General features: G+C 37.2%; 1 protein-coding gene across 4 annotated transcripts in view; it reads right to left on the minus strand.

Moving 5' to 3' along the window:
* The window catches only part of ATR (ATR checkpoint kinase), a 99508-nt gene that overhangs the window by 18048 nt on the left and 60260 nt on the right, over positions 1 to 21200 (minus strand). For all 4 annotated transcript variants that reach the window (XR_005792104.1, XM_040480381.1, XM_040480382.1 and 1 more), the window contains 9 exons: positions 20504 to 20641; positions 17897 to 18107; positions 15042 to 15220; positions 11217 to 11381; positions 10083 to 10174; positions 4342 to 4433; positions 3942 to 4119; positions 2499 to 2678; positions 1898 to 2057 (listed from right to left, as the gene is read on the minus strand). Coding sequence is in view for 3 of the 4 variants with exons in the window: in XM_040480381.1 (XP_040336315.1) it covers positions 1898 to 2057; positions 2499 to 2678; positions 3942 to 4119; positions 4342 to 4433; positions 10083 to 10174; positions 11217 to 11381; positions 15042 to 15220; positions 17897 to 18107; positions 20504 to 20641 (1395 nt within the window). In the remaining variant the exon portion in view is untranslated. The remainder of the gene's footprint in view (positions 1 to 1897; positions 2058 to 2498; positions 2679 to 3941; positions 4120 to 4341; positions 4434 to 10082; positions 10175 to 11216; positions 11382 to 15041; positions 15221 to 17896; positions 18108 to 20503; positions 20642 to 21200) is intronic.

Genomic DNA, 21200 nt, shown 5'->3' on the forward strand with positions numbered 1-21200 from the left:
TAAATGTATGAAGCATACTTCAGAAGATTTATCAGAGGAGCTACAAGATTCAATGTCCATTTTAGAAAGATCACAGACTGCAGTAATGGGCACAGAGGAATAGGCAAATTAAAAAAAAAAGGCTATTAATATTATTAGAGGCTGTAAATGTTAAAAGGCATGCATGAAAGCAACAGAGATAAACAAGAGGGAGATGATTCAAAAGATGTTTCTTTTTTAACTTTCAAATATACAATATGGTATTATTAACTATAGTCACCACCATGCTGTACATTACACCCCCATGACTTTTCTATTTTATAACTGGAAGTATGTATCAAAATATCAAAAGATGGGGTGCCTGAGTGGCTCAGTCAGTTAAGCATCTGACTTTGGTTCGGGTTATGATCTCACGGTTTGTGAGTGTGAGCCCCACATCGGGCTTTCTGCTGTCAGCACAGAACCTGCTTCAGAGCTTCTGTCTCCCTCTCTCTCTGCCCCTCCCCCAACTCACACACACTGTGAGTTTTCATTTATTTATCTCAAACATAAATAAACATTAAAAAAAATTTCAGGGTGCCTGGGTGGCTCAGTCAGTTGAGCGTCCGACTTCAGCTCAGGTCATGATCTCATGAGCCCCACATCAGGCTCTGTGCTGACAGCTCGGAGCCTGGAGCCTGCTTTGGATTCTGTGACTCCCTCTCCCTCTGCCCCTCCCCTGCTTGTTCTCTCTCTCTCTCTCTCTCTCTCTCAAAAACAAAAACATTAAATTTTTTTTTAAAAATCCAAAGTGGGGAACTTGGCTGGCTCAGTTGGTGGAGCATGCAACTCTTGATTTCAGGGTCATGAATTCAAGCCCCATGTCTACAGGTAGAGTCTACTTAAAAAAAAAAATCAAAAGGTGGATGATGGTAGATTTAGTCTCCAATTGGATGTGGAAAATGAAGGAGAGGAAGAAGTTCAAGATGATGCCCAGATTTCTGTGTTAGATGAGAGGATTCAATAGAGTCTATGTAGAAAAATAGAGAATATAGGAGAAGCAGTTATTGACTGGTAGATGATGAATTGCATTTTGAACACAGTGAATTCAAGGCATTACAATACAGACTAGCACTAGCTCAGAAAATGATCAGGTAATGACAAATACAGGCTGAGTCATTACTTTCGCCTCCACAATAACAGATGGCATCAGCTACAGTTGCTAAATGTCAATTTTCAGAACATGCTATGCTTACTACTAATTCTAGACTGGTGGCAAGCATAAGGAAATATATAAATAAATAACAGCCATTTAAATCTGTGGCATAACCTTTGCAAGTAGTTCAGATACTCAAAAAAGCTTCTTTCTCATTACCATTGCTTTTATCTGGGGATTGCTGGGCACTTTTGTTCTTATGCTAAACCCTTCCTGATAGGCTAGATTAGAAATTAATCTTGAGTGAAAATGGCAAGTCTACCCAGAACTAATTATCTGCCAAGGATATAAGTAGGGAACAGTATTATTTTCATTTAACAAATAAGTTTTTGAGTGCCTACTGCACAGACTCTGTCTATATACAGAGAGGGTAAAAACAAAGTAAAAATTGGCTGCTTCCCTCAAGAAAAAAAAGGAGGGCAGATGAAAACAAAGAATTGCACTTTCAGCTTGAATGGAAAGCCATTTGGGGACTTCAGGAAAGAAGAAATGGTTTCTTCTAGATTATGGTAGAATGATGAAGAAAGGCGAGAGGAAAAGAGTCTGAATTGGGATTAAGGATCATCTTAGGCCTTGGTAAGACATACATAATCTACAACATCATATATATGATATATATATATATATAATATATCATATATATGATGTATATATCTTATATATCATATATATATGATACACACACACACACACACACACACGCTGACGTTCCCTTGGCCATACCTTGGACCACAGCCACTTTGCTCTTTCCACATACAGTTCAGCAAGTCGTGATTCTCCAGCATTTAGGAGAGCATTGTAGGCTGTTTGGTGGTGACCAGCCTTCCTAGCTACTCTGGCACTCTGTAGCCAGCATCCTCCAACCATTTCATTATAATCTGGTCTAAATGAGTATGACAAAAACAGACGGGAAGAGAATTTTTAAGTATATTCAACAATTTAAAAATATCTCTTAACATGGAATCTTGTTAATATACTACTTCAAAGAAATCAAAGAAATTTGATTTGTTAAAAAACTAATTTTAATTTTCCTAGGGTGGTCAATTTTTGTCAATTACAAGTCTATGAAAACTTTAATACTAATTTTTATCTGTACCTCTGCCAGATATGTTTTGAACATTGAAAAAAAAAACAAGATACAGTGCATACAAAAGTAATTCTTAAGTACTAGGTTCATTTCAACTATACAGATTTCAACTATACAATTGATAACAGAAAAACACAGATTCAGAGAGAAAATCAAGAAAGATAAATACTCCCAAAGGATATGCAAGTATAATAATAAATTCGTGATAATTGACATAAAAAAAAAAGTGTCAAACACCTTTTGTTGAGGCTTAACAAAGCTCTCCGGAGAGCCAGGATGGGCTCCTTGGCTCTGTAGGAATTCTGGGTCATTTCTAGTCGAGCTACCCAGTTTAGAGAATCTTCTTGAGAGGTATCACCTGGAGACTGTTGAAAAAGTGGTTTGATGCTATGCTCCAATTCACACAACATGTGCAATCTGAAGACAGATAGAGCCTATATTAAAATGTTATCATATTCAGCCCCTTAATCTCATACACAAAGCATGTACTTAAATTAGCCATGAAGAATCTAAAATGTAGTTTTCTTTGGAAGAACTTTAATCTTATATATTCTTGGTATATAAACAGTAACATTTTTATCTTTTTAAATTAGGTATTAAACACCAATAATGTTGATTTAAATGTTTAGTGCTTTGCTATGGTCCCCGATTTCGTATTAAGTAAATTGGAGAAGGGTATATAAAACTAAATTCAAGTATATGAAAATCAAATTTTATTGCCTATATGAAGATAAAAGAAAATACAGATCCATTATGAATCAACATAAATATCTGCATATGCCTGACATAGCTGACAGTAAATAATTGTGAAATGAATACAATTTTAATTTTTTCTAAGAATGATAGAAACCCTCATGACACATTCACAGAAGTTTTTTTCCATATATAATATGCAGTGTCTATGACTCAGTGTTCGAGGATGCAGTTGAGTAGCTACAGAACAGAATCTCAGTGGTGCAATCTATGGTTTCATTAAACGGTTTCCAAACGGGCTGATACAAATTATAGTAAATTCTTTTAACTGAAAAAAAAAAAAAAAGTTCTTAACTTATCTTTTCAATGATAACATGTATTATTTTTCTCAGGTGAACTAACAGACCTGAAATGTTTTCCATCATTTTCTTCCTCACCTCTAAAAGTTAATTTTCCTTCCTCATAGTGTAAGGCCTACATTTTGGGGGAGGGAAATGTCAAATGTATTTCTAAGTGAGAAGAAGAGGAAACTAACAAGTACTGAGCACCAAAGTGCACAGTAAATGTCTAGACAATATGACATTACAACAGGACAAATATGTTTTTCTTATTTTTAGAAATCTCATAATTGCTTTTCCAATGAAAAGGATATACATTAGAACATTAAAAAAAAAAAATTATAGGGTGAGGGGTGCCTGGCTGGCTCAGGTGGTAAAGCATGTGACTCTTGATCTCAGGGCCAGGAGTTCAAGCTCCATGTTGGGCACAGAGATTACTTAAAAAAAAAAAAAAAAAAAATCAAACCAAAACCAACCAAAACAAAAAAAACTATAGGGTGACCATGAGATAAAGGAGTGAAAGAGCCACTGCATGTAGATACACATGATACCAAACATACCATCAGTTATTTACTAATTAAAACATTCCAAATCTATCAGAAGACACTTACAAACCAGGAATATAAGATGGACCCTCCCCCACAAATACCTCACAATATATTCATATCCTCGTTGATAAGAGCCTCTTTCAAAGCTTGCAGCTGAAAGAGGTACAATTTGTTCTGCTCTCACTAGTTTCAGTGTGTCATAAAAAGCTGTGACATCTCTTTTTTTGGCTGATAATAATAGCTGTCCCAGTCTGACACTCCATGTTGTAGATTTCCCATCTGAAAAATAAATGTAGAGTCAAGGAATGCCATGGGGCCCCAAAACAAGGTTTACTTCATGTGTAAAATGGTCAGCAGAAATACTGAACAGATGGTTTCATTCTACTTTGAACAAGAAGGCAATTATAAAACAAGCTGAAAGATTATAGATGGTACTCAGCTACTTAAGTCTGAATATTTATAGTATATTAAAACTGCTTATACTTTAAGAAGTAATTTTACCTGCTGCCAAATAGTTTTCCACCAAATCCCACTGTGACAATTTCCAAGCTGCTTCCACTCTGTATGTGTTTAATTCATCTGTCCATTCAGACCTATTAAAAGAAGCCAGTATCAACTAAACTTTATTTAAAGTGGCATTTAGAGATTTTTTCATTGTTTTAGATACTCTATTTATTCTATTTACTGTATTTGTATTGTGTTGTACTTTGTACTTAAACACAAAATGATAATCTCTACCCAAAAAAACCCCTTGATTTTTAATGCTTCCATTCCCCTAAAAAACATTTTTTCAATAATTACTTCTTGTTCTTTTTTTAAAGTATATTTATTTATTTTGAGAGGAAGAGAGAGAAAGTGTGGGAAGAGCAGACAGAGAGAGAGAGAGAGAGAGAGAGAGAGAGAGAGAGAATATCAAGCAGACTCTGCACTGTCAGGACTCTGTCAGTGCAGAGCCCGCTGTGGGGCTCAAACTCACAAACCGTGAGATCATGACCTGACCCGAAATCAAGAGTTGGACGCTAAATGGACTGAGCCACCCAGGCGCTCCTCAATAATTACTTCTAAAGGGGCAATTTAAAAATGCCATTGACCGGGGCGCCTGGGTGGTGCAGTCGTTTAAGTGTCCGACTTCAGCCAGGTCACGATCTCGCGGTCCGTGAGTTCGAGCCCCGCGTCAGGCTCTGGGCTGATGGCTCAGAGTCTGGAGCCTGTTTCCGATTCTGTGTCTCCCTCTCTCTCTGCTCCTCCCCCGTTCATGCTCTGTCTCTCTCTGTCCCAAAAATAAATAAACGTTGAAAAAAAAAATATTTCTAAAAAAAAAATGCCATTGACCAACAAATTTAATTGCGCCATATATTAGAACAGAATTAATGCCTGGATAATTACAAAGTGCAGTTTTAAGATTAGCTGTGTGCTTAACTTGAACTAAGGGCAGGGGGAAAAAGAGCCAACTGAACATATACACATTCAGAGGTAAGCAATTCTAAGAACTTGGGATTTTGAATTAAGTTTAAGGCAAAAATAGAGGAGCTTGCGGGTACTAGGTCAGGAGCAGCTCAGGGTGCATAAGGTCACTCAATAAAAGGGCTTAAGAAAGTTACAAATGACGTGTCAATGGCATAACAAAGGATATGAAATAAGCTGCTTAAATTATGTATCTATTCTTAAACTATTTTGAGTTACTTTAAAATTTGGATTTGTAGAGGTGGCTGGGTGGCTTGGTCAGTTAAGTGTCTGACTCTTGATTTCAGCTCCGACTCATGATCTCACAGTTCATGAGTTCAAGCCCTGTGTCAGGCTCTGTGCTCATAGCACAGAGCCTACCTGGGATTCTCCCCCTCTCTCAAAATAAATAACATTTAAAAAAAAATCTGGATTTTTTTTTTTCAAAGTTTATTTATTTTTGGGACAGAGAGAGACAGAGCATGAACAGGGTAGGGGCAGAGAGAGAGGGAGACACAGAATCGGAAACAGGCTCCAGGCTCTGAGCCATCAGCCCAGAGCCCGACGCGGGGCTCCAACTCACGGACCGCGAGATCGTGACCTGGTTGAAGTCGGACGCTTAACCGACTGTGCCACCCAGGCGCCCCTAGATTTTTAAAACAAGTATGATATAGCTAATTATTTTTTCTAAACATTCTACTTATATGACACTAAGATGGATAATGATATTGTGGATCATGACTATATAGAAGCCAGACTTTCCCAGTATTTCTTCTTTAATAAAGTTTATTTATTTTTGAGAAAAAGAGAGACAGAGTGTGAGTGGGTGAGGGGCAGAGAGAGACACAGAATCCAAAGCAGGCTCCAGGCTCTGAGCTGTCAGCTTAACCAACTGAGCCACCCAGGCACCCCCATATTTCCTCTTTATTAATCATACCATTTGAATATTTGATATATGCTAGACCCTGCACTGAGCACATTTTTCCATTTAATTATCTAACAACACAGAAAGGCACACATATCCTCGTAGTATAAATAAGGTAACAGAATCAGAGAGGTTAGGATCAATGCCATAAAAAGCCCTCTTTGCTCTTTCTGTAGTAAAAATACATTTAAAAAATGTAAAACAGTGATTTTTCTTATTAAAAAAAATCTAAAATAGCAGTATAAATATGGAACATCCTCTAATTTCTAAATACAAACTCCACCAAAAACAATTTAGAACAAGGCAAAAAGAAATACAATAGAAATGTAGTTTGGGGCACCTTGCTGGCTCAGTCAGTAGAGCATGAGACTCCCAATCTCAGGGTCATGAATTTGAGCACCACGCTGGGCATAGAAGTTACTTAAAAATAATATTAAAAAAAAGAAATGTAGTTTTCAAAAAGTCCAGTTGTGAATAACTTTACAAGCTTATCACCAGATGCCAAAATATCAAAATTTTAAGATCAAAATCTGAGTAGAATTAGCAGGATTTGCTATCTAGAGGGGATGTGTCATACCAAGTATTATACTAAGAAGTACCAAAAGGTAGTGAGGACCAGGCTGTGAGAACTTATCCCCATAAATAGGTTCACTAAAAAGAGTAACTGTGTAGGTCAAGTACATTCAATAATTTTGGAGGAATATTTGTTTAAATGCAAATATTCTTGGGGAGCCTGGGTGGCTCCATCAGTTGAGCATCTGACTCTTGATCTCCACTCAGGTTCATGGGCCCTGCATTGGACTCTGTACTGGCAATATAGAGCCTGCTTGGGATTCTCTCTCTGCTCCTCCCATTATTACACATACACTCTCTAAATAAATAAATAAATAAATAAAACTTTTTTTAAAAATGCAAATATTCTCCCCAAAGAAAACACATCCTCTCAATGACCACTTGCTCCAATATGATAGAGCAATCTTTTTTTTTTCTTCCAAATTTTTATTTAAATTCTAGTTAGATGGGGCGCCTGGGTGGCTTAGTCGGTTAGGGGTTCAACTTCAACTCAGGTCATGGTATCACGGTTCTGTGGGTTCGAGCCTTGTTTGGGCTCTGTGCTGACAGCTCAGAGCCTAGAGCCTGCTTCGGATTCTGTGTCTCCCTCTCTCTCTGCCCTTACCCTGATTGAGCTCTGTCTCTCAAAAATAAACATTAAAATAAATTAATTCTAGTTAGTTAACATATAGTGCAATAATGGTTTCAGGAGTAGAATTCAGTGATTCAACAGTTACATACAATATCCACTGTTCATCATAACAAGGGCCTTCCTTAATACCCATGACACATCTAACCCATCCCCCACCCCTTCCCTCTATCAACTCTGTTTGTTGTCTATATATGATAGATCAGAAGCCTCTATGTATCCCACATCCAAAGAGAAGAGGAGTCTAACTCTACAGCATGTATAATAATGAAACTTGACACCTAGGTTTGAGCCATGACGAACCTTCCCAAATTACTTTACTCATGAAGTCTTTCAACTAATTTAGAGAAACATCTAAAACATACAACCATTCTTTACCTGCTTCTGCAAAGTTTCTTCCCTTGTTTCATAAATTTCATTACTGTGAAACCATCTGATTAACACTGAGCTTTTCTGCTCTCAAACATTATAGACTTGAAGTCTTTGCAAATTACAGTTGGGAATTTATAGAAACTATACTTAGCAGAACTGCTTTGACAGTCCTAACTAAAAATAGTGGCCTGTGTGCCCTCTGATCAACTAAGATACCAACCCTTTTGATCAGATCTCACTGCCCAGAATAGTCAGTTGGCATCTGGCAAATATATCAAGAAATAAGTACTTTAGCTCTCCAAACAATGCAGCTTCGAGAGCAGCACAAACCTCCACAGTTACTCCCCAGACCAGAAGAACTATGCAGCCTTAATCTTTGCCACACATACATACTACTTTTTTGCATCATTTTCTTGCTATAACAAACCCACTTTCTTTAGGAACGGAAGGCAGCTTTCATTTTTATCAATCCTTTACGGAAAAAACACAGAGTCTAGAGTGGTATTCTGTAAACCAGTCACAAAATTTCCTCTTCCCCAACACAGAAAATAACTGGTACTAATAATGTAGACAGAGCTTAGATACTTTTTGGATATGTTTGTATGAGCCTCACCAATAGCAGGTGAGCTCTACAAGGTTTCTGCCTTAAAGCAAATATAATTCAAGAAAGACTCTTGGGACAGAAGATAAGCTGTTAAGACACATGAAAAAAATGCTCAACATAACTCCTCATCATGAGGGAAATACAAATCAAAGCCACAATGAGATACCACCTCACACCTGTCAGAATGGCTAAAGTTAACAACTTCGACAACAATAGATGTTGGCAAGGATGTGGAGAAAGAGGATCCCTTTTACACTGCTGGTGGGAATGCAAACTGGTGCAGCCACTCTGGAAAACAGTATTGGAGGTCCCTCAAAAAATTAAAAATATAACTACCCTACAACCCAGCAATTGCACTACTAGGTATTTATCCAAAAGATACAGAAGTGCTGATTTGAAGGGGCACATGCACCCCAATGTTTATACCAGCACTAGCACAAGAGCCAAAGTATGGAAAGAGCCCAAATGTCCATCAACTGCTAAATGGATAAAGCAGATGTGGTATATACACACACACACACACACACACACACACACACACACACACACACACACACATAATGGAGTATTAGCAGTCAAAAAGAATGAAATCCTGCTATTTGCCACAACATGAATGGAACTAGAATGTATTATGCTAAGCAAAATTAGAGAATGACAAGTATCATGATTTCACTCATACGTGGAATTTAAGACACAAAACAGATGAACATAAGGGAAGGGAAGCAAAAATAAGATAAAAACAGAGAGGGAGACAAAACATAAGAGACTCCTAAATACAGAGAACAAACTGAGGGTTGCTGGAGGGGTGCTGTATATATATATATATAAAATAAACAAACACATTTGGTACCAAAAAAAAGGTAAGCTGTTAAGTGCTAAATCAGCCTATGACAAAGTAGAAAAAAAAGTTTTTGTTGCCTATCTCCAGCACCATGAAAACATAAAAGATTTCATTTCTTTGCTAAATGTTATGTCAACTCAATTCACTGATTAAAATTTTTTGATTCAGATACAATAACAAAAGAAAATCAATTTTTAAAAATTTTTTAATGTTTACTTATTTTTGAGAGATAGAGATAGTGCGAGTGGAGGAGGGGCAGAGAGAGAGAGGGAGACACAGAATCTGAAACAGGCTCCAGGCTCTGAGGTGTCAGCACAGAGCCCAATGCGGGGCTCAAACTAGGGAACGGCGAGATCATGACCTAGGCTGAAGTCAGATGCTTAACCGACTGAGCCACCCAGACGCCCCCGTTCTTTTTTTTTAAGGTTTATTTTTGAAAGAGAATGAGCGTGCCTGCACTAGGGAGGGAGGGACAGAGAGAAAGGGTGACTGAGGATCCAAAGTGGGCTCTGCTTGAAACCAGAGAGCCCAACTCGGGGCCCAAACCCACAAACCACGAGATCATGACCTGAGCCAAAGGTGGAGGCTTAACTGACTGAGCCACTAAGGTAGCCCAAAATACAATCATTCTTTAAAAAACATATTACCTGTGGGGTGCCTGGGTGACTTATTCGGTTAAGCATCCAACTCTGGATTTCAGCTCAGGTCATGATTATGGGTTCAAGTCCCACAACAGGCTCTGCACTGACAGCGTGAAATCCGTTTGGAGTCTATCTCTCTCCCTTTCTTGACCCTCCCCACTACTCTTTCTCTCGAAATAAATAAACTTAAAAAAAAATAAAAAAATAAAAATTACCTGTTAGCATGCACTCCATTCACCTGAGTGATTACAGTAGACAGCTGTCCAAGACCTAACATGGACTTCACTACACCATGATAATGAATAATCTAGAAATTTAAAAATATTTAAAATAGCAATAATCACTTCAAATATATCGTGGAAAACAAAAACTGTTTAACTGATATTCAATAAAAAGTACTATTTGCCTCACTAAACCTACTCTTCTTAGTTCAGCAATTGATTTGCATGGTGTAATGGTAAAGCCCCCAATAATGTCCTAATATATGTGAGTATTAAAAGAATACACAGACAACCTAAAAAATTCTCACAGTGAATTTATTATTTTTTCCAGATTTGGTTTAATTTTTGGTGCAAATCAAATATAAATGTAATGAGTACTCTTTAATATTTTGTTTAAAGATTATTTACCATACTATTTCTCACACAAAATTAAAACTCAAAGCTCATAACATTAAAATAGATTTAGGGCTGCAGTAACTAAAAAGTTATATAGGGTTATGCAATATTCTTTAAAATTGAAAACAAGATTGTGAAAAATAAGGATCCTGTATGAGCTTCTGAGAAAATGAACATGTAAAATACAACAAAAAGCAATACTGTAAGATTAGAGAGAATCTAAGCCAAGATCATAAATCAAGAATTCTAAATTCCCTTCCTGTCCCAGTAAACAGGAGATATGTTAACACACCCCCATTTTAATTATAGCTTAGTATTTCTACGGGACCATTTCAGAAATTCATAAAGGTTGGTAGGGGGCATATAAAATCTGAAAATGTTTCCTAGGCTGTAGAGAATAATTGTTATTATTAAAAAATGTAAGTCAAATTGATACTTTTAATTGCAAACAAAAATTGTATAAATTTTAAAGCAAATGAGCACACATTAATATAAATATACTCCTCAACACACATCATTCATTTGGTGGATTTCTAAGGTCACAGAAATGTGGCATGGGAAGAGATTTTTGAGATCCTCTAGCACATGTCTAATTACATCAATCAGGAAACTCAAGCTCAGAGATGATTAAATATTTTCCAGACACTAGTAGAGACAGTATTGAAACAAAGGTTTCCAGAGTTCCTTGTTCAGGGCTCTTTTCATTATGTTGCCTTTCATTTATTATCTTACCTGGTCTGGTTCTAGCTGAATAGCCCTGTCATAACAAGCAGTGGCATCCCTCAGTAAGCCAATGCTTTCATGTTCAAGGATCTGTTCTTTCAGAGATGGTTCTGCCTTTCGAATTGCGCTTACTCCAGCCACTCCATCAGGTTCATGCATAGCAGCATACAATTTCTTTGTTCAACCATTAAAAAACAATCAAATAAGAGAAAAAAACACAACCCGAACTAAAATTGTAAAACCACCAGTTTATGTGAATAGAGAATTTTTCTCAAAGCAACAGTAAGTAATTGCTTCAAGACAGATTTCACAGTAAAATTATAAACTTAATTACAGACATTTTATTATCTTAACACTCTATTCCACTTAAAATATAAATGTACATTAGTAATTGCTATTGATGAGAGTCACAAAGAACTTTAAGGTTCTGAACTCTCTTTAAATACAACTTATGATAAATTCTGTTGAATACAGTTTATGTGTTTGCATTTTAAAATTTATAAAATTTTTAAACAAGTATTTTAATATACTGATAGGGAGATGCCTCAAATCTGAGTTCGAAGAAAATATTCAAGTTGAAGATAAAAATTTGGGAGCAGTTAGCACAAAGATGTCCTTTAAAGGCAGGGGAAAAGATGGCATGCTCTAGGAAATGAATAGAAAGAAGAGAAAGGGTCAGGGTAGGAGACAGGAGTACTAGTATATTACTAGGCAAAGAACTAACAAATAAAACTGAGAAGAGAAAGCAGAATAGTTTATTCTTTTTTTGTTTTTTTATTAAACTTTTTTCACGTTTATTTATTTTTTTTTTAATTTTTTAATGTTTATTTATTTTTGAGACAGAGAGAGACAGAGCATGAACAGGGTAGGGGCAGAGAGAGAGGGAGACACAGAATCTGAAACAGGCTCCAGGCTCTGAGCTGTCAGCTCAGAGCCCGATGCGGGGCTTGAACTCAAGGACCACGAGATCATGACCTGGGCCGAAGTCGGCCGCTTAACCGACTGAGCCACCCAGGCGCCCCTAACGTTTATTTATTTTTGAGAGAGAGAGCGCGCGCGCGTGCGAGCGAGCATGAGCGGGGGAGGGGCCAAGAGAGAGGGAGACACAGAATCTAAAGCAGGCTCCGGGCTCTGAGCTATCAGCACAGAGCCTGACTCGGGCTCAAATTCACAAACCGCGAGATCACCTGAGTGGAAGTCGAACGCTCAACCGACTGAGCCACCCAGGCGTCCCGAGAAAGCAGAGTAGTTTAAAGGAACCTGGGCAATGTGATATCCCAGAAGCCATGAAATAAAAGCAAACGTCTTAATGAAAAAGGAGTGATCAAATGATTCTGTGAAATTAAGAAAATGAGAACTAAGAAGCATTTATTGGATTTGGCAATATAGAGGCCACTGATTTTCTGAGTAAGAGTAGTTATCAGTGGAATGGAGACAGAAGTCATGTTGGGATGGTCAAAAAATGAATGGAAAGTAAAGTAAATATAGGGAAGATAAACAGTTCTTTTAAAACTGGCTATGTAGGGAAACAGAGAGATGGGAAGTATCTGAAGGGGAATGTAAGACCAAGGGAATTATTAAAAATTAAGATGGGGGCGCCTGGGTGGCTCAGTCCATCATCTGATTCTCGATTTTGGCTCATGGTTGTGAGATCAAGCTCTGTCTAGGGCTGGGAGTGAAGACTGCTTAGGATTCTCTGTCTCCCTCTGTTTCTGTCCCTCCCCCTCTCCCACTCACTTGTAGGCATGTGAGAAAAAAAAAAAATTAAGGGAAGATACCAGAGTATGTCTATATACTCGGGTTGAGGAAGATAAATTACTGATTTTAGAGAAAGCAGGAATATCTGAAGGACTGAAATAAAGAGCACAAGTAGAAGGATTGAATTTTGACAGGAAGGGATCCTTCTTCAAGAATAACAGAAGAGAAAAAAAAAATGATATGGTGCAGAAGTCAGTGTATTTTCAAATTTGGTAGACATTTGGCTTCATTTTCTTTTCTTTTTTTTTTTTTAAGTTTATTTATTTACTTTGAGAGAGACAGAGACAGCGTGAGCAGGGGAGGGGCAGAGAGAGAAAAAGAGAGAGAGAATCCCAAGCAGGCTTGGCAAGGTCAGCACAGATTCTGACTCAAACTCATGAAACAGTGAGATTGTGACCTAAGCTGAAACCAAGAGTCAGATGCTTAACTGACTGAGCCGCCCAGGTGCCTCTGGCTTCATTTTCTTAATGACAATAAGCAAGATTACCAGTTAAGAGTAGGTGAGGAAACAGAGAAATGAGAAGATAAGAAATAATCATCTTGAAGAGCAGGAAGGCAGGCTATTAAAGAAACACAGGACTGAAGGCAGTGTTAAAGAGTACTGCTGAAATCTCAGATTATAAACTTAAAGCAAAAGTAGTTCAAAACCCACTGTGTGATTTTTCTCCAGCAATGTTCAATTGCTTAAATGCAGACACTGAGAAAGCAGATGGCTTGAGTTTATCCAGGGATGGTATTTTACAAAGTGAGTATCATACAGTGGGTGAAAAGACAAGGGAGTTAAACATCTTTGTAAGGGAATGAATTTAATAATGAAAATAGACTCAAAGCTAGACAAGGAGAAAAATAGACAGGAGGAGGCTAATATTCATCCAAATACTACAAAGTACTGGGGTACCTGGCTGGCTTAGTTGGAGGAGCATGTGACTCTTGATCTTAGGGTTTTGAGTTCAAGCCCCACGCTGGGCGTGGAGATTACTTAAATGAATAACTTAAAAAAAAAAAAACACTACAAGCTACTAATTTTTAAGTTTCTCATTGCCTTTTGCTTTTCAACTTGGAAAAAGTCTATCAATTTTGACTTTTTTTTTTTTTTTTTTTTTTTAACAGGGAGAGAGAGAGAGCATGAGCAGGGGAGAGATGCAGAGAGAGAGAATCCCAAGCAGGCTCCATGTTCAGCATGGAGCCTGACACGGGGCTGGATCCCATTACCTTGGGCTCATGACCTGAGCCGAAATCAAGAGTCAGATGCTCAACATACTGAGCCACCCAGGTGCCCCTCATTTTGGCCTCTTTTTTAATCCCACTGTATTAGCCCCATCTGCCTTTTTCTCCCCTTTCCCTACACAATCAAAATTTTATCACCTAAACCATTATTTCACTAGCACTGTCATGCCCAATTCCTGTTACAACCAGCACATCCCCCTTCCCACTCACCCCCAAATTCAGGCCCACATTTCTCATGAGAATAACAATGGCTTGCTTCCCTTGCATCATGGCTCTTTCAAACCCTCCCTCCATGAATGCCATAGTCATTTCTTCCATTGCACTTCCCTGGTTCAAATCACCTAAGAATTTTGGACAACTTAAAAGGTCCTCTATGTTTTATCTTTCCTCTGTCCAAATCTTTATCGTTCTTCTGCCATTCCCAAACTGACACTTCACTCTTTACCATACACCACGTTCTTTCCCAACTCCACACTTTTGCCAACTCCATATGGATGCCCCTGTTTGAAATATCTTGACCCCTTCTTTTACATATCTACCATCCATTCTTTAAGACCCAGCTTAGACAAGATCTCCAAAGAGCCTGTACTAACTCCTTGCTCACATATTTCCATCTCCCACCCCGCCCCACCCCACACATAAGTGCCTTTCCTCAGGGCACAACTAGTATTACACCAAACGGATGTTTATCTCTCCCCACTAATCCGCAAGTATCTAAAGTGCTTATAAATATCTAGTACCTAGCACAGCATCTAAAACACTCAATAAAATGTTCAATAAAATGAACGATATAAACATAAAAGATCAGCAATATTAAACAACATTAAGTTTAATGTATTAATTTCAAACCTGTAAAAATCCAAGATGCTCCTGAATATTTTGTTTCTTTTCTGTAATAAATGATTCAAAGTGCATTACAGCTCGTGTATATGCTTTGGAGCGAAAGGAAGCTACTGCCAGAGTATCCTGAGGTATGAGGTCTAGAAAACGAGTTACACTCTGATAGTCTTCATAATCCGCAGTAGATACTAGATTATAAAAAGACAATTGAGTAAAGACTTATAACATGAAATTTTAAAAGTGTCGATTTAAATTCCTATTTATTCATTTTAAATTCAATTTCATTCACTAAATAAGTTAACAGAAATGTATTAAGAATATCATGCTTAGAATGTAACTACCAGTAGGATGATTGCTCAAAGGATTCTTGCTCCAACTCCCACCATTATTACTTACCTTACCTTGGACAGTTATTTAACTTATTTGAGCTTCTATTTCCCCATATATATAAGGGAAATATTAGAATTGTCCTTCCTTCTTTACAATGTTGTTGTGAGGATTAAATGTAAATCTGTATTATACCATATGATTTCATTCATATGTGGAATTTAAGACACAAAAGAAATGAGCAAAGGACAAAAAAAAAAAAGAGAGGCAAACCACAAAACAAACTCCTAACTATAGAGAAGAATCTAGTGGTTACTAGAGAGGAGGTGAGACGGTGATGGGTGAAAGAGGTGATGAAGATTAAGGAGTGCACTTGTTATGATGAGCACCAATGTATGGAGGTACTGTATCACTATACTGTACACCTGAAACTATTATTACCTTGTATGTTGTAACTGGAATTTAAATAAAACTTAAAAAAACCCAAAAAACTAAACAAATGTACTAAATACTGAAAAGATACAAAGATGATACAAAAGATACAAAAATGAGTTATTTATTAATGATAATTATAAAACCACTAATAGTGTATAACAGTAGGGAAACAGCAGAATTATAGAAATAGCTTGCTTTTTAAAGTTTAGAATTGTTGGGGTGGGAGGGACGGATGGGTAGGTGATGGGTATTGAGGAGGGCACCTTTTGGGATGAGCACTGGGTGTTGTATGGAAACCAATTTGACAATAAATTTCATATATTGGAAAAATAAAATAAAATAAAGTTTAGAATTGTTAACAGGCTATTTTTTCCTATGTTGCTATGTATACAACAGCAACTACTTTAATGAAAATTCAAAGTAAAACACTTTAACACTTACAAATTTCTTCAAAATTTAAAGAATCAAGATGGTAAATTTAAAAGAAGTTATACGTAAAATAAGTCCTTGATTCCATCAAAATCTGTAGATCATTCAAATTATGAGAGATGTTAAAAATATTGTACTTTTGTTTTTGTTTTGGGGGGAGGGGCAGGGGGAAAGGGGGAGGGAGAGAGGGGGGAGGGAGGAGGAGAGAGAGAGAGAGAGAGAGAGAGAAAGAGGGAGAGTGAGAGAGAGAGAGAGAGAGAGAGAGAGAGAGAGAGAGAGAATCTTAAGCAGGCTCCAAGTCCAGTACCCAGTGCTACATGGGGGCTTAATCTCATGACCACAAGATTATGACCTGAGCCAAAATCAAGAGTTGCACGCTTAACTGACTGAGCCACCCAGGGACTCCAAAGATATTGTACTTTTGAACCATTACAAATGTTATTCTTAAAAGCTAGTATTTCCCTTGCAATGTTAGTAGGAATAGTGATAAAGTTCAGACTTAGTTTTCCAGTGACATTTTCATGTGCAGAAACAAGAATGAACATGTAATTGTTAAACCAATGGAAAATATATTAATAACTAGCCATAGTCCTCAGAGAAACAATCCCACAGATATTTGTTTGAAAGTCCAAAAAAACTGTTAGAAAAATAACAAATTCTTGTGCTTAACAACAGGAATGTACGTGGTTTCCACAGGTATATGAACAAGAGGGAGATGCTCACAAACTGAGGACTGCATAAGTGAAGGTCTCTTTAAGGACTGTTGGTCAATTTTTTCAATTAACCTCAAAATGTAGGAGGTAAAACATGACATTTCTACTAAAACTGCTGAGGTATTCAGAAGTAGAATGAGTCTAATTCTTAGCAAATGCTTCTATCCTAGGGGTAGGTGTTATTTTTAACTGTAATGAAATTCCACCTTAGTGGGAGCTGTAATATCACAGGGAAAAAAATGCACATGTTTGGTATAGCAGGGTGTGATGTAGTAATGCATATCAAGCATATTTGGAGAGTTCGCTGAATACCAAACACTACCAGAGACAGGAAAAACAAAAAAACAAAATGAATGAAATGAATAAAAAATGGAAAACAGAAATAGGCCATAAAATGAAATTAAATCTCTCTTGAAATTTAAAACATGTGAAAAAAACTGCAAAGAGTATTTCACAAGTGAAAAAGGATAACAAACACTTTACCACATATATGTACATGTATGTATATGTGTATGTATATATATGTATGTGTATACACACACAGTACACTGAAGGGACACAGAGTAAATACACCCAATACACTGAGAAGACAGAGTAAATGGGTCAGCAGTGAGGAGTCAGTTACTAACAATATTAACATGTCATTTATTTCACACTGTACAATATATATATTCATCATTTCATTTAATCCTCAGTCTTCTAAATAAGATAATATTAATCCTATATTATACAATGAAAAATGAGGCACGTGTCTTTCTGAGGAAGTGAGAGTAGAATTTAAAGAGGTTTTCTGACTATAAATTCTCTTTTTCTCAGTGAAAAGGCTACCTTAGGATGAAAAAAGGTATACAAGAAAACACAGGTCTTTAAAAAGCTAATGCTTAAATTACAGAACTGATACAGGAAGGAGTTAATTGGTTAATAATTAAGTGAATAAAATAAACACATGTTATGACTCACCTATTGAGTCTACCTTATCTCTGTTTGATTTGCTTTGTGGAAATTTCTCTGCATTCAGTGCCTGAAATTTGTGTCTTGCCCATTGTGTGAGATGGTCAAGCATGGAGAACACAGTCTGTGTACTGAGTTGACACAGATCAGATGCACTGTCTTGGGTATTTATGGTATGCTGATCATCATGCTTTAGAACTGCCATAATTTCTGCATAAACCTAAGAAGAACTCATTTTATGGTTAATAATAGGTCTATATACTATCATTTTACTACTATCTAACTTATAAGACAAAGTACTCTAAGGCAACTGTAAGTCAGTATTGGTAATTTTATAGTCTCTAATAAAATTTTAAATGTACCTACCATATAACCCAACAATTCTATTTTTTGGAATATACCCTCAACACACATACACAAAACTCTTTCACAAGTAAGAATTGCCATGATGCTCACCATGGCATTGTAAAAACAAAAACTTGGAAATAATCATTATTATGGCAATAAACAATGGTACAAGTATAAAATCGAAGTACTATATTATATAGCATTAATTTTATTTAAAATTTTTTTTCAACGTTTATTTATTTTTTGGGACAGAGACAGACAGAGCATGAACGGGGGAGGGGCAGAGAGAGAGGGAGACACAGAATCGGAAACAGGCTCCAGGCTCTGAGCCATCAGCCCAGAGCCTGACGCGGGGCTCGAACTCACGGACCGCGAGATCGTGACCTGGCTGAAGTCGGACGGACGCTTAACCGACTGCGCCACCCAGGCGCCCCTAGCATTAATTTTAAAAAGGGTGGTTCAATAAATATATATTGGTAAATAAAAAAAGAAAACAAGCAAGTTACAGAACAATTCTCTACAATGATGCCATAAAAGAAAACCAAAACCACTCTTAGGTGGATCCTGAGAAACTTAATAGAAGACCAGGGGGAGGGGAAGCGGGGCGGGGGGAAAAGTTACAGAGAGGGAAGGAGGCAAACCATAAGAGACTCTTAAATACTGAGAACAAACTGAGGGTTGATGGGGGTGGGGGAGAGAGGAAAGTGGGTGATGGGCATTGAGGAGGGCACTTGTTGAGATGAGCACTGGATATTGTATGGAAACCAATTTGACAGTAAATTATATATATATATTAAAACACAATATAGAATTAAAAAAAAAAAAGAAAACCAAAACAGAACCAATTGCATTAAAAAATAAAAATGTCGTGGGGCACCTGGGTGGCTCAGTCGGTTAGGTGTCCGACTTCAGCTCAGGTCATGATCTTGCGGTTTGAGTTTGAGCCCCACATCGGGCTCTGCGCTGACAGCTCAAAGCCTCGAGCCTGCTTCGGATTTTGTCTCATTCTCTCTCTGCCCCTCCCCCACTTGTGCTCTGTCTCTCAAAAATAAATAAATGTGAAAATTAAAAAATAAAAAATAAATAAATAAAAATAAATAAAAAATAAAAAGGTCTAAAAATATACACATTGGGGAGCCTGGGTGGCTCACTCGGTTAAGTGTCCGACTTTGGCTCAGGTCATGATCTCACGGTTCGTGGGTTCAAGTCCCGCAGCTAGCTCTGTGCTGACAGCTCAGAGCCTGGAGCCTGCTTCGGATTCTGTGTCTCCCTCTCTCTGCCTCTCTCTCCTTCTCTCTCTCTCAAAAATAAAAATATACACATCAAATTAATATCAGTGATGACTTCTGGAAGTATGGGATCAGGAATGGTAGTCAAAGGGCACACTTTTACTTGTATAATTCAATTTTTACATTAAGAACATAGTAATATGCTCTTTATGCCATTAAAAATAATTATTAAAAAACTGCTATACGTATGTGGTTAAAAAATTAAACTTTACAAAATATCATAAAACAAAAAGTAGAGATGCCTAGGTGGCTCAGTCGGTTAAGCATCTGACTTCAGCTCAGGTCATGATCTGGTGGTTCATGAGTTCAACCTCTGTGTGAGGCTCTGCATTGACAGCTCAGAACATGAAGCCTGCTTCGGATTCTGTGTGTTCCTCTCTCTCTCTGCTTCCCCTGCTCATGTTCTGTCTCTCTCTCTCAAAAATAAACATTTTAAAAAAATTTAAAAAATAAAAGCAGTAGTAAAATATTCTCCTTCCCCTATCCTAATCCACATTACTGTTTACTATCAGTAATTTCTTATGTCAGTAAAACACTATCAGTAATTTCTTATGTACTCTTTTGTCAAAAAGTTCTATGTATACTGGGGCATATTAATATGTATATATTTTTTAATGTTTATTTTTGAGAGAGAGAAAGTGTGTGAGCTGGGGAGGGGCAGAGAGAGAGAGGGAGACAGAGTGCCTGAAGCAGGCTCTGCACCGACTGCAGGGCTCAAACTCAGGAACCGTGAGATCATGACCTGAGCCAAAGTAGGACACTTAACTGACAGGTGCCCCTACAATATATACTAATTTTCTACACTAAGCATTATATAATTCTTTGATCAATAAAAGGTTAAAAAAGATTTTCAGGCATTTAGACATGTACATACATAGCCATATACTGATATACATTTCCTAATATGTAGCTTTTCTAATACTAATTACATCAGACAAATGTTTAGACAAACAGAAATCAAATAAAAGGCATCTCTCACCTCCTGCTGATCTTCTTGATTACAACCCAACAAGGCATACACTAGAATATGTGGAAGAAGATAGATAGTCACTTTGAAATCATGTTTCATCATAATGCTACAGCAGGTGAAGATTTTACTGGCAAGATCATGCCGAACCTGTAAACCCAAATGGTTTAGGGACAGTTAAGTAATTTTATACATTTTATTCTATTGATTAATGTAAACACACACACACACACACACACACACACACACACACACACACGAGATAATTTATCATTGCAGAGTGGGTATTCTCTTATTTAGAGGCATAGAGAATTTCAGACCACCACCTATTTGGTCACTCTAAATAACTCACAAAGTGCCTGAACTGCTGCGACCCCTACAGACAATGTCAACCACTTCAAAATAAATGGCCTTCCCCGCCAACCATTAATTTATGGATGCAACATGTTTTGTTACAGATTAACCTCCCTAATTACAGTATATTTTATTTAGCTAACATTAAATTCAGCATATTAACTCCTTGAACACACACATGAGTAACCAAAATGTATACTCTGGGTCAGTACATTAAGTATAAGACTCACATTTTTAATAAGTAATAAACAGTGATTAACTACAGGAAAAAAATGAAAGAAACAGAAAACTAAATTACTTGGGATTACAATCAAGTTTTATTGGTATGCTCTAACCTTAGATTTGCCAACATTAC

This window comes from Herpailurus yagouaroundi, unplaced genomic scaffold (assembly GCF_014898765.1).
Source record: "Herpailurus yagouaroundi ecotype Mexico unplaced genomic scaffold, PumYag 159, whole genome shotgun sequence".
NCBI classification, from domain to species: Eukaryota; Metazoa; Chordata; class Mammalia; order Carnivora; family Felidae; genus Herpailurus; species Herpailurus yagouaroundi.